General features: G+C 39.4%; 1 protein-coding gene across 1 annotated transcript in view; it reads right to left on the bottom strand.

The window, feature by feature from the left end:
* npc1 (Niemann-Pick disease, type C1) overlaps positions 1-15,546 on the bottom strand; it is a 55,208-nt gene that overhangs the window by 36,737 nt on the left and 2,925 nt on the right. Inside the window, exon 2 of the mRNA XM_079820175.1 lies at positions 10,669-10,797. Coding sequence (XP_079676301.1) covers positions 10,669-10,797 — 129 coding nt within the window. The remainder of the gene's footprint in view (positions 1-10,668; positions 10,798-15,546) is intronic.

Raw genomic sequence — 15,546 nt, 5'->3', positions numbered from 1 at the left:
CCCCGATTTAACCAAAAATTCACCTTCAAACCAAAATATCTGACTTCCTGTTGGTCGGAGCTAATGACTGTAAATTAGAAAGTTGTCCGGCTCGATGAGGTCAATATATATACTGAGTTTGGTGATTGTAGATGAAACGAAGCCCTTCACTTTTGTCAAAAGGTGGCGCTAGAGAGCCCCTCATCCCCGCCCGTTTCTGAGGCTTTGCCCATGTGTACTGACTAACATCTCTGATGTGTGTGTTGAGTTTCAAGCAGTTTCAAGCAATTTCAAGCATGCTAAGAGCCTCAGAACAGCCAAAAGATTATTAAACTTTGACACGTTGCCATGGCAACAGTATTTGAAATTTCAGGAATCCATTTCATACATCTCTATCTGTCATGTTTTCACATTATACTGATGAAGTTTGAAATAAATTTGGTGAAAATAAGATGGTGATTCAAAGCATTTTTGAAAGTGACACACTTCCTGCTGCCAGTTGGTGGCGCTATAACTTTGACTCACAAAAGTCATATCCATGTGATCGGCCTCTTAAGGCCAATTTATACTTCTGCGTCGAGTGCACGCAGAGGGTACGGCGTACCCTACGCATAGACGCGTTGGATACGCCGTAGCCTGACGCGCACCTCTCCAAAAATGTAACAACGCGTCAATTCTACGCGGACCGCAAGCGCTGTGATTGGTCTGCCAGAATCCTTCCCTCAGGTCAATAAATAAATAAATAATCTGCGATAGGAGTGTGTGTGTGTGTCCAGAAATTGGATGATAGTTCCTTACGTCTGCTATAACACACTATTTTGCAGTCCAGCGATTCTTTATGGTAGTAAATAAATACATAGATCCGCTGAATATAGTTTATTTATTTTCTCATTAAAACCAAAGATGTTAATCAGTGATTGCATATCAAGAACAGGGACACATTAGGGTACATTTCGTGAATGAAGTCTCCGCAACAACAATCGCTTGCTGAGCCACCGCTACTGAAAACAGAGGCCACGAGCTCCGCATGATTTCACAAACGCATTCCAGCGCCAGATCGCCTTATTTAACTTTACTAATCAACTAGAGATGCTTAATTTGTATTAGATACAACAACTCAAGCTGCAAGAAAAGCCGCTCTCTCACTGCTGCTGATATTCCGACATGAATGTACAGATTCTACACATCAAGCTGCTTCTTCTTCGGCTGTTGTCTTGATTACACCAACATGCCCGAGGACACTGCCTCCTAGCGTCTGCATGTGGAATTGCACATTGACGCAGACAACAGCGCAGAAGTATAAATGCTCACGACGGCGTCGGCTACGCGCGTAGCCTACGGCGTACACTTGACGCAGAAGTATAAATGGGCCTTTACAACGAACACACAGCTGAAGTTTCATCCAAACCAGTCAATGTTTGCACAAGTTAAAACACACTTCCTGTTTCCCTTTTCTCGCCATAAATTCGTTGCATCGCCACGGCCAGACTTTTCGAGATATCAAAAATCCGCTCGCAATTTAGCATCCTGGATATGTTCACTTAATGCTAACCGAGTTTGGCAATGATCGAAACAATGGCCTCGGAGGAGTATATTAAATTCCAGAGCATGCGTTTTCCGAACAACCGATTATAGCTCACTTCCTGTAGGGCTGACGCATAACTTAGAGCACGAAAGTTGTTCGGCCCGATGAGGTCTATATGTGTACCGAGTTTCATACATGTACGTGCAAGTGTGTTTGATATATGGACCAAGTTTTCAGACCCCACTTTAGGGGGCGCTGTCGAGCCCCCCTGCCACGCCCGGGTACCAGCTTCAGCCCGGCTCTGATGGCCGCGCATTCCGACGCCCGTGCGAAGTTTCAAGAGTTTTCGAGCATGTTAAGTGCCCCAAAAGTACCCGAGAAGTCAAAAAAACAAAAAAAACAAAAAAAAAAAACAAAGAATAATCTGAGGAAGAACAATAGGGCTCTGCGCCCTTTCAGGGCTTGGGCCCTAATAATTCACACAAATGTAGGGTTTTAAACTAGCCTGGATGCCAGCCGAATTTAGCCCCGCCCACAAAATTTTTTGCTCGGGCAATTCGGTCTGGACTCGCTCCATTGAGGAGGAATTATGCCCGAACAGAAACTGTTTGGACCAATGAAATTGTCAGGGCGGGCTTTAGACGATGATGGGCAGATGATCAACAGTAACGTAATCATCCACGTCATCGAAGGCTCTTGGGTTGAATTTGCTCTTATCCTAAACGGAGAACATGTTCGTATATGCATTCACCTTCACTATTTCTCTCAGAAACGATGATCGTGTTGGTAAGTACTCTGTGTATCCTTAAATTATTTTATTACTGGCAAAGATCGTTTACACTCATCTTTTCCTTGTAACGTTACTTAATCCAGCGTGCGTGCAGACAGGGTTTCCAAGTGTTTTTGCAATGTCGCGCACAATTGCTACTCAAAACTATAGCCCAAAACAATAACTTTCCGGGGGTTCTCCGCGTTTGGTTGGCAAAATATGTTATTTTGGCAAGGTTGCCTGCTAAAATTCGCATTCCTGGGTTTATATAATCACATAATTGGGGTCGCTTCAACCCGCGGACATGGAGAAAAACACGGACTTGGTAACACAGTGCAGTTGAGTTCTGTTGACATTTGACAACTAACGTTACGCGTCACTCCGTTGCTCTGATTGGTTGTGGGTCTATCCAATTGAGGTCTTTCCTGGCTCGGTTGAGAAACGCCCCATAATCAAAGCTCAATGGAGCGGTACCAGACCTAGTTTTAAACTAAACTTGCTGTATGCTTAAAATACCATAAGAGATCTTGCACAATAAAAAAAAAAAAAAAAAAAAAAAAAACATGCAAATCATTAGAACGAAAATAATGGGGAAAAAACAAAGGTAAAAGTAAAACATGCTGATGCATCACGAGAATGAGAATACCAGCAAATAATCTACATAAAATATAGGGACTATTTTTTCCCTGTAGATTTTGGGGTAACATGTAACCTGGATATATTTTTGTGATATTCACCATATAAATCATTGCTTTTGATGACAATTTGATTTATTTTTTTATTAGATCTTTATTGTTTGTCTGGAAAACGGAAGACAGAAGTCTTTACAATTGTCTAAAAACAGCCACTCTTTTTTGCAATTCCGTTTAATGCTGATGAAATGAAACTTCTCATTGTTTGTGTGTGCATGTAAAAGGAAACTAATATGACCACTGAAGTGTTACCTACTGTAGTCTATAGGGGTTCCTATGCTTTAAAGTACAGGAAATGCCAAGCGTGACGGTCACCCATGACTGAACAGAGGCTGGTCAAATCATATTTTCTGAACACCAATTCAAATTCAGTCTCCATTCACTTACTGCCGACAGCGTTTGTCACTGTGTGGGTTGACATGTGAGATAATAGGAAGAATCCCTTTTCAAATGTCAAACTGAAGCTATGTTTTTTTTTTTTTAAAGTCTCAGCTGGCCTGTCACCATTATAAATTTTGTTCTGTTAATCAATTGTCAAATAAAGATTTGCAATTAATGATTTAATAATGATTTAGTTTTGCTGATGTGGATTACAGTGAAAGGCTATTTATTTATTTATTTATTTATATAAATAATATTACTACAAATTCCATGCTTTTCGTTATCATGGTTTAATTGCTAAAGATCATAAATAAAAATAAATTGTTGGTCCCTCTTTTGATTGACTCCACCTTGACTCCACTAGACCCCTGAAGGTGTGCTGTGGTATCTGGCACCAAGATGTTAGCAGCAAATCGTTTAAGTCCTGTAAGTTGCAAGGTGGGACCTCTATGGATCGGACTTGCTTGTTCAACACATCCCACAGATGCTTGATTGGATTGAGATCTGGGGAATTTGGAGGCCAAGTCAACATCTCAAACTCGTTGTGCCATTCCTGAACCATTTCTGCTTTGTGGCAGGGCACATCATCCTGCTGAAAGAGGCCACAGCCACCAGGGAATACCATTTCCATTAAAGGGGTCATTTTACCTAGAGGCCGCTGGAGGTAGACTCTGGGTCAGGCTGGACCGCATCAAATATTCTACATAAAAAGTGTTTCAAGTATTCCAGAAAAAAGTAGCACAACTGATCCAATCTTCTCAATCTTTATTATTAAAGACCATCCACGTGATGTAAAAGAAAAAGTGATTCATCAGACCAGGGCACCTTCTTCCATTGCCCCGTGGTCCAGTTCTCATACTCACTTGCCCACTGTTGGTGCTTTCGGTGGTGGACAGGGTTCAGCATGGGCACCCTGACTCGTTTGCGGCTATGCAGCCCCATACGCAACAAACTGCGATGCTCTGTGTATTCTGACTATTTTCTATCAAAACCAGCATTAACTTCTCGAGCAATTTGAGCTACAGTAGCTCAGACCACACGGGCCAGCCTTTGCTAGGGCTGGGCGATAAAACGATAACGATAATTATCGCGAAATAATTTTCCTCGATAAAACGATAACAACAGTTCGATAAATGCTCGATATAATGCTTACGCGCTATGCGTAATGCTGCGCATGCGTTTTGCGGACCGGGTTTCTGGGTGCTGCACGCGGTGTTGTTGACAGTCACAGCGGCCGACAGGCTGACAGGCTTGGAGGAGTGTGGAGCGATAGTGAAGAAAATTCAGCGCTCACGACCAGCTCGGAGGACACAGATATAATTGACAAGAAAGGTCACAAAACTTCAGTGGTTTGGAGATATTTTGGCTATTTGCAATCGGACATAAAACAGAGCGACGTGCACTGCTTATCATAGGTTCACCACACGGTATTATAATTATTCAGTTATCTTGCTTCTTCGAAGTTCTTCCATATAGCATTGAGCCCAACACAGCGGTAAATCTATTAGCCTATTAACAGTTCACACAAGGGCTTATCGCCGGGTTAGTTGTTAGGGTGACTTACAACAAGCTAACGTTACCAAACTATAATCACTAAAACATCGTACTTATGGAAAAATACATCTGTATCATAATTTTTAGTCTTTGGTGATTTATTAATAACTCAGCATCGCCTGTATTAAAAGAGAAATAAAATCATTTCATCCGATGTTTAAAGTGAATAAAATAGACTTGACAGCCCGACTGGAGTTCATCAACTACTAATCTTTGTGCTCTCTCCCAGCACACGGCAGTGTGTGTGTGTGTGTGTGTGTGTGTGTGTGTGTCGGTGCGCGGTTGACCAATCCACTGTAAGGCAAGAGAGGGGGGACCCAAATGTTTCTAAACGTAAAACGCATTTTTTGCCCGTTTGCGTGTTTATTGTTTTACTACTTACACAATTATTTTAATTAAGTATATGTAATTATATTATTGATATAAAGGGTGTAGAGTAAAAAAAAAGCAGCTTTTTCTTTTATTTATTTTATTTATATTGTCAATGTCATTTATTTAAAAGGTTTGGCATGCTGACCAGAAAGATTTTTTAGTTTATTGACAAACATTATCCTTAAAGGTCCCATAGCATGGCATTTTTCTATTATTTTATAATGTTTCCTGAGGTGTACTTATATTGTTAGTATGATTTTTACATCATAAAATGTCATAATTTAGAAATAAAAGGCATTTTTTCCTATACTGATGTTTGCCCTCTGGCTGAATGCCCTGTTTCAAGAGGCGTGTCTGCTGTGAGACTTCAGTAAAAACGGCCACTGTTGTGATTGGCTGACATCACGCATTTGAAATGAGTATCAGATCTTGTAGCGGAGGGGGCGTGGTTTAACGAGGTCTACGAGGCACGAGTCTGCCAGAGAGACGGATGGACCTGAGTTCACTTCTCATCAGTTCAGTGAACTGTTGTAGTTAATAGCATATACAACAGGTTATTCGTTTATTTCTAGTCGGAGGGACTGTCACTCATGTCAGAAAGTTAGTAACTCTAGTAAATTATGGATCAGCAGCGCTGACTGGAGACGCGAACCATTTAGAACGATTCAGTCCGACTTGGTGAACTGGTTCGGTTCACTAAAAAGAACCGGTTCAAAAGAAAGATTCGTTCGCGAACCGGATATCACGGACCAGAGACAGAGTGATTGCTAACAGTTATTTATAGTAACTACGGAGTTGTGAGAGCGCTGTTAGCGCAAGTTTATTTTGTTTGTATCTGAATAAACATGAGTCCCAGTCACACCGAGTCCGTCTTCATCATTATTCACCAACTTTGTAACACAAGCAATGTACCATTACAGGAGATGAACGAGTTACGAGTAAGTGTTGATTAGGGATGCAACAATACAGTTAGACCACGGTTCAATACATACCTCGGTTTTTACCCAAGGTTTTCGGTTCGGTTCGGTTCTGTTCTGATGGCTTGTCACATACATTTTTTGTTATTTTATTCTTAGGCGACAGGAACCGCAAGAGGTTAAAGAGAAAAAAGACTTTTTTTATTGCAATACTCTTTCTTTATTTTACTTAAAAGAATTGAAAAACCTTACTTAAACTTAAAACTTTACTTAAAAAAACCCTTGTACACATTCCTAGTGTATTGGATAATATAAAATAAATATATATATAAAGATTTACACTGGCAGCTCAGAGCTGTACAGCAGCATTTAAGTATGAAATTGAATGAATAAATGTAAAAATAAAACACTACATAGACTTCACTATAAAATATACACTGATTCTTATTGAACTGTATTAGTTCAGTCAAGAGCAGTGAGTGATTTTCTTTTTACATTAATTAACATTAATTAATTAATTAAGTATTAACATTAAAGGGATATTTCACTCAAAACTGAAAATTATGTAATCGAGAAATGAATACAGGTTTGAAACAATATTAGAGTGAGTAAATAATGACATAATGTTATAGGTGAACTGTCCCTTTAAGGACCGCGTGCTCACTGGCTGCGCTGCTGTCAGTTTAAGACCTCTACACATCTAATATACAGACACGATTGCGATTTTACTTTCACTTTAGACATAACCGACTGTGTTTATGTTAACCTTGTGTGCATTTGACAGTATTAACGCAGTAAGACGACTACTTAGTTCAGTATTCACGTGTTTGACAGGCTTTTAGTGCACGCGCTCTGAAAAGCTCATGTTAAAACCGTGCACGCGAATGAAACCGGCAAGGCTTTAAAACACATGCAAATAATGAACTTTCGTGATTGTGAATAACTATAGTGTTACGTGAGTATAACTCTACCACTAACGTGTGATATGAATAAGAGCTGCAACTAACGATTATTTTTTCTGTCGACTAATCTAACGATTATTTTTTCGATTAGTCGGCTAATCTAACGATTATTTTTCCGGATTAATCTTATGATTATTTTTTACTGATTATTGTATTTCAAAGAGGGTAGTGAATTTGTATATTATTTTAACATGAAATCAATGAATGATGACAATATTAATTGTATTTCAGGAAGGGTAGTGTACATAGTCTGCCATTTTATAATGAAATATATGAACAAAAGAAGCTTTTTAAACATAATATATAATGATACTATTCATCATAAAATGTAAACAGAGTAGGCCTAATTAGGAAAAGTTGTTTACTATAGTAGTTGAGTATGATTTACTTATTGATTTGTGTCAATAGTAAACGAAAATGCACTTGTATTTATCTGCAAAAGGTTCACATACAGGAGCTTTCAGCATAGTTTTAATATAGTATAACTAGTCGTCTATTTTGAAGATACATGTGCATAAACAACGACTAAAGCTGCCAGAAGTTTTTGCCCAAACTTCAAAGACACATTTAAATGATTAAAGCTAGAGGCATATCTTAACTTTAATGTTACTTTAATCATGCAAACTACCTACATACAGCATGTTATTATGCATATGTGTTTGGGACAGAGGAGAACCAGGTCGCATTTACAGCAGATATATGCAGCCCATAATAAATAAAAGCACGAGACGTACTGGGGTCGGAGAAGAACCCCGGAAAATGTGACCGTCTGTTGCAATACACGCGCCACGGTTCAGCTGCGCGAGAGAACCATGGAGAGAACACTGGCAGCAGGGTTGCCAGGTTTTCACAACAAAACCCACCCATTCGTTACTCAAAACTAGCCCAAAACAAGCCCAAAACAAGCCCAATCGCGTTTCGGGGAGGTTCTCTGGTAAACATCGCGTTCGGGGGGTTAAATATGTGTGGTTTTTTTTGCAGGGCTGCCTGCTAAAATTCTCATTCCCGGGGCTAAATATCACATAGTTGGGATCGCTTCAACCCGCGGACATGAGACACAGCCCGCGGCAACAGTGTAGAAGTAGCCCAATTCCGCGGAAAAAAACGGGACTTGGCAACACTGATTGGCAGTGTGAAAGCTCCCGCTCTCCACGCGCACAGCTCCTGCTCTGCCACCGCGCGCAGTGTGAAACCGGCGTTACGGAGCGAACAAAGCACAGTTTTATTCGGCTTCTGTTTAAAGTACTCCCACACTTTTGAATGTCGCGGTCTGGCTTTATATAATGATAAATGATAATTTTCACCGGGAGCAGAAGCTGCCATTATTCTAGATCTTCTGTTCCATTCTAGAACGTAAATAATGTGCCGCCGATGCGTCGACGCATTTCACGCACGTCGTTGCAGCCCTAATATGAATGCATGTCGCGTTGTTCAGTATTAGGATGGAGGCAAATTATAGAATTTGTAGAAAAATAATTAATTAAATGCGAAACCGGAAAAACCGCAATTCACAAGCGCGTATTGAACCGTGAATGCCGTACCGAACGGTTCAATATTATATTGAGAATTGTGGCATCCCTAGTGTTGATTATAGCATTTTTAGATATTTTCCTATCATATGAAAAGCGTCAGTGACGCGCATTGAGTACACAGTGCAAACAAAGACACAACAGCAGTAATCGAATGTAATCCAGTTTATTGTGGGGGAAAGCTGGCTAGCCCGGATACGCTCATGCTTACCCCCCATCTGCTTAATCTGGCGCCGCGTATGGTGCCTCCGCTGTGGGCCAGACGCAGTACTGGGGGTCGGTGATGTTGAAGGCCGACCGGCCAGTGCAGCCAGAGCCTCGGCGTGTGTGAGGTTTATCTCTAAAGAGGTGTGAGTCTGCCGATGTTGAGCAGAAACTCACAACTATATGCACATTTTAGAACAGATAGACGCGATGAGGACGTACAAAAACACTGACTCCCAAGATAGAAAACACAGAAACACCGTTCTCTCGGGGGAGAGAGAAGCCGCAGCGTGTGCATGAATAATAAAGTTCTATGTGAACTACACATCAGAAATCACTGATCACAGATCAGAAGTAACTGAAAAAAGACTTAGGTTTTCATTTATACATCCAAACACTGAGAAACTGCCAGCATTCACTCGTTCGCAAGCCATGATCTCTCGAGGACAAACAAATATGGCGCTCGCATGGGCGTGCCAAATTCTCTGGGCGGAGGAAAGGGAGGTAACCGTTCCTGTTATGACTTCATAACAGGAGACTTCAAGATTGGCTCGTCTGGCCTGTCATTTTCTCAAAGGCAGAGAAAGACACCCAGAACTCAAGATCAAAATTTCTAGCCACTTGGGGACAATATTCAGGCAAGGGGAACTCATATTAATGTTGAAAAACCTCATAAAATGAAAATGTCATGCCATGGGACCTTTAAAGCACTTTAACTTTGCATTTGCAGTCAGCAGAGCCAAATGTTATCATTACAGTTCTAGATTTTACTATAGATATTTATTTTATATATTCTATTTATATTCTAATATTCTACAATATTAATACTGATTTTATTAAATAAATCTAACTCAGTTTTGATAAATTGTTCACCTGTTTGGGAAGTGTTTGCCATGTTTTGACAATAAAGGATAATTTAAAACTGTCTGTTTTCTACATCTTTCACTCAGGAGCAAAAATATGCTTTTAAACTTTAAAGAAATAAAGATTTGACATTTATTGTGATAATTATCGATATCGACTGATATGGAAAATTATATTGTGATCATTTTTTGGCGCCATATCGCCCAGCCCTACATCCCATGTGCATCAATGAGCCTTGGCTGCCCAAGACCCTGTCTCTGGTTCACCACTGTTCCTTCCTTGGACCACTTTTGATAGATACTGACCACTTCAGACCGGGAACACCCGACAAGAGCTGCAGTTTTGTAGATGTTCTGACCCAGTCCTCTAGCCATGACAATTTTGTCCTTGTCAAACTCGCTCAAATCCTTACGCTTGCACATTTTTGCTACTTCTAACACATCAACTTTGAGGACAAAATGTCCACTTGCTACCTAATATATCCCACCCACTAACAGGTGCCGTGATGAAGAGATAATCAGTGTTTTTCACTTTACCTGTCAGTGGTCATAATGTTATCCCTGATCGGTGTGTGTGTATAATTATTTATATAAATATAACTTGGAAACATAATTAGATGGCATTGAAAAAAAAAATCATATGGGCCTATGAAAATAATATTTTAAAAGTTTTTCTTTTGGTACAACTTGTTAAATTTTGGTCTAATTTACATTCGCACTGAAGCCCAGCAAACCAGTATGCATGTAGTATTTATTTTGAAGTCTTAAGTTTCAGCATGTTGCTAATACGTTCTAACATGTTGCTAGCATGTTTCTAATCAGGGTAAATGATGACAGATTTTTTTTTTTTTTTAGGTGAATTATTCCTGCTAAATGCCATGAAGAGCAGACTAACAGCTGTACAGGTGAACGTTCTCTTACCTGTAGCAGTTCCAGTCCTTCATCAGGTAAAGGTTTAGGGGGACCTGTGTAATTGCAGTTTAACTTCTTCTCTTCCTGTATAGTGGAGTTCCCACATTCACCATACCAGATACAGTGCTGCCCATGCACCTGTGCAGACACACGTGAGAAAACATTGGGAACAATAGTTTAGGAATAACACTTTCTAAACACCATCATAAACACCGAGTATTTATTAATCTTTCAGATCATCATCCCTGCTCTGAACATCTGTTCGTCATGATACGTATGTAACCACTGATGTTTAAAATGAAATTCCTCAAAATCAGGTTCCTTCCCCTTTTCAGTTTTATTTATGGGGTTACTTTCAAGACAACAGCTTTGGTGTTACTCCTCTAGAGGTTTCACTTTGTTTTGTGCAGAAACAAATCCCTCAAACAAACTCGCCAAGACCATTACCACATCACTTATGAATGCGCCTCACTGAAACCAGAGGTGTGCATACCTCAGCTATTTCGTCAGTTTTGCAGTCATGTGACTAGAATTCACAGGCACATGTGTTGCATTCAGTAGAACCACGTCTCCACCCAGTCTGAACTTACAATTGATGTAATCAAACTGACATACTGTACTATGACACGGTTTTTAAGAGCAACAACAACAACCCAGATTTTAAATGGCAAATGGTACAAAGTGTTACAAAGGTCAAGGGTCGGACTCAGCATTTAGACTGAGGAACTGACAAGCTTTTGTTGTGCTGAACGGTCTTCCCTCATCTGGAAACAAAAGAGCATGACTTGACTGTGCATGTGACTGAGGGCTGGACAATCACTTACGCAGGAAACTTTGGGACAGTAGAGTCATCATTTTCATAATTTCTTTTTCCAATTTGGTCTGTTGAGTTGGACGATACAAGGACAACGTTATGACTCACTTAGCGACATGAAACTATGAGTAGGCTGGACCTAATTTAGAAACAAATACCCTGATAATACATTCACATGTGAAATCCCCTACAAAACAAAGATTTCCAAAAAACCTGCAACACCTCTCATTTGATTTTCCCTCTAGTAATCTGTGACTGTGGCATTAACTGTATAGACTAGTAGGGGTGGTGAAAAAAATAGATTATCGATTAATCGCGAGTATGTTATGGACGAGTATGAATCGATAATTAAATTTTCAAAAATCGATTTTTTTTATTTATCTAAACCTGACACTACCACCGCGTGTGTGTGTGTGTGTGTGTGTTCATTAGATGAATGTAAATCTGTCGTTAATGCTGAGATGATTCTGAGGGAAGACTCTAGAAATCCTCCAGCCTCGCCTCCTCTGGAGCTCAGGCACATTAGCATTAACGCGTTAGCACGGCTCAGATTCGCGCACAAACACCGAATAAACGCCTTCAATCCGCAGATTTATGAGCGCGTCAGATGAGCGAGCGCGACACACATCGACGCGCACATTCGCGGGAATAAAGGCGATCCTGAGGACGCGATGAGCGGATCACACACACACACACACACACACACACACACACACACACACACACACACACACACACACACACACACACACACACACACACACACACACACACACACACACACACACACACACACACACACACACACACACACACACACACACACACACACACACACACACACACACACACACACACACACACACACACACACACACACACACACACACACACACACACACACACACACACACACACACACACACACACACACACACACACACACACACACACACACACACACACACACACACACACACACACACACACACACACACACACACACACACACACACACACACACACACACACACACACACACACACACACACACACACACACACACACACACACACACACACACACACACACACACACACACACACGGACTGATGCTGGAAACACACACAACTCCACACTAAAGCAGCACAGATGTTTGATAACGGGATGTGTTTACCGGACAGGCCCGTCTGATCTCCCCGGGCTCGAGTCCCGCACTACGCCGCTCCGCCGCACCAACCCGCGGCTCCCGCTCACGGAACCGAACGGGCCTCGACACTCGTCCGACAAAAACCCGTTTTTCTTCTGTCGTTTTTTCCCCTTTTGTCTTTCTCACGTCAGGAAACGAACGAGAGGAGCTCGAGCGGTCCACGCGCGCACCGCATCCATCACGCACACTCTTGAAATTTTGTCACTGTGTTCTACCGTACAGTATATAAGCTGAAGCTACAGTAAGTTGTTCAAAAATGTTCATTGTCTTCTTAATGATTAAATTGGACAATTTTCTTCTAGAAAGACAAGGTGTTTAGGTGGAGAAAAAACTTCTTCTTTACCTTGACATGTTTCGACTGCAACCTGCAGTCTTCCTCCACCTGAACACGTTGTCTTTCTAGAAGAAAATTGTCCAATTTCTACAGTATGTTGGTTCTGATCTACTTCCTAAAGGAAATGAGCCTTTCATTTATTTGTTATTGTTTAGTTCAACTTGATGAGTCACAACACAATGTGATGTATTCATTTCTGTGTAACTACACGAAAAGAGTTAAGTAATTCAGTAGCGGACTTTTTTTTTTTATACTGCAATCACTTTGTAGTGTATTTTCGTTTACTGTTGTGAAATGGAAAATCAATAATCGCTAATCGAGAATCGTTAATAATCGAAAATCGACTGTAATCTAATCGGGACTTCAATAATCGTAATCGAATCGAATCGGGAAATCAGACAGATTAACCACCCCTATAGACTAGTCTTAAAATTTAGGCCTAGTCATGTTTTTTTTTTTCTTTCTTTGAAACTGGTCCTAACTCTTTAAAGCCAATTACATAAGAAGAAAGATCATTCAAATCTGAACCAGAAAAGTAAGACTGATTACCTCTTGTCTAACTGCTAGTTGGTCGAACTAATTCTTAAGACAGTCTTAACATAGCTAAGTTTATGCAAATGTCTCTGCTGATCAAATTATCAGGACAGCAATGAGGAAACATAACAGACTGAACTGAATCTTCCCTCACTGTTCTTAATCATACGACTAAGATAAAAAAAAAGCGCCAATGAACAGACAAACGTATGCATGCTATTGTTCACAAATCCTAACACCTCCAGGTCACTAATAAACTAGATTTAGTAGAGTGCATAAACCCATACTTGTCTAACAAGTGGTAATGGACATATATATATATATATCTAAGTCACATGATAATTAGCCTTTTTGAAATTAGTGGTCGTGGTATTGAAGAAAAAATTTGGCAGATTTTGAGGTGCTCTGAAATCTATGTGCTTTTGTCAGGTAACAATAGTTTCTATTTCCGTGAAATATTTTTGTGAATACTGTTTATATAATGTGAAAAACTATTAAATTGCATTATATTTTTTTACATTTAATTTTATTGAAATTTGGATTAAAAATATATGTTAGCATATGTCAATTCCATCCAGAAATTGTAAAAGAAAATAAATAATTAAGAATATATTTTTTTCATTGTTAAGGATTTTTTTTTAGAAATGTCTACCACATTTAAGACATGCGTTATGCAAAATATGGTTATGTGTCAAAATTATTTTCAGCTTTAATTTTTAAAGAGTATAATAAAAATCTACATTTCCATTATATATGAAATAATATGATTGTAGTATTGTATGACACAGCACCAGACTGTACTGAACCATGAGAATGTACTGTCCTTTTTAAATATAAATAAATATTAACATATGTATTATACCTTGATCATTCGTGTTAGTCCATAGTGCATGAACTAATGTTAGGAGATACTTTAAAATGTAAAAAATGTATTAATATAAATGTTGATATTAACAATGAACAATACTTTTTTATTAACCTTAGTTAATGTTACAAATGGACTTTACCATTACATAATCAGAACAGTCATGCTTAAAAACTGCCATCTTTATATCTACACAAAGACCATAGCATTAAAATTAGACATCTATACTCCCAGTTTATTTGCTTCTATTTTAGAAAAATTGATTATCTAATCAGAATAACAAAATATGTATTATAGTGACAATAAAAAAAAAACTGAAATCAGATGCGTTTCTGATTTGTTTATATTTCTGTCGGCTGCATGAGCATCAATTCTCATGTCACTAGCTTTAATATGCAACTTCATTGCATAATGAAAGAAAAAGGGACCAGCTGAATATAAACTAATGCAAATATTGTGACATTAAACACTTGGGCTTACGTGTGTTGTAACCGCTTAAGGCACTAGTAATGCTAGTGTCCGCTCAGCCTCAATGCCAAAAATACTGCTGTTCTCTGCTAATGCAGCATCAAGTCAACAAATGCTTAGCTTTATTATGATGTGAATACATGTACGGTATTTGACTCAGACTCGACCCTTTTCTGGTCTCAGCATTGACTCAAGACTTGAATGAGCTAGTATCGACTACAACACTGAAAATCAGTTATAGAAACTATGCTGTACTAGTCTCCAATCTTTCATTGATACAAACTAGATAATAAATATGACACCTTGCATTTGACATTTTGTAAGAAAAGTACATGTTGAACAGACAAAACAAATACAAAACAATTCCTTGATAGCCTAACTTGACTTTGAATTCTCAGTGTTGTGTACAGTAAACATGTCTCCTGTCCAAGGTTTAAGTGTAGTTTGTTTTTTTTCCCCCTGGTCCAGTGCTTAATTTAGCGCAGGTCTTTCAGTACTTATTTTGACAGACCAAGGGTATTTTTAGATAAGAAGTGAAAGTGTCATAATGAAGCAGTTTCACAAACTGTAAAGCTTCAGAAACCGAGAAACAACTAGAAAGTGGATGTTATTATTTGCTATTTTATACAGTAGGAAACAGGGGCATCACTAGGACCTTTTTA

The sequence above is a fragment of the Gobio gobio genome (assembly GCF_949357685.1).
Source record: "Gobio gobio genome assembly, chromosome: 6".
NCBI classification, from domain to species: Eukaryota; Metazoa; Chordata; class Actinopteri; order Cypriniformes; family Gobionidae; genus Gobio; species Gobio gobio.
This window is presented reverse-complemented; position numbering and strand designations above follow the sequence as displayed.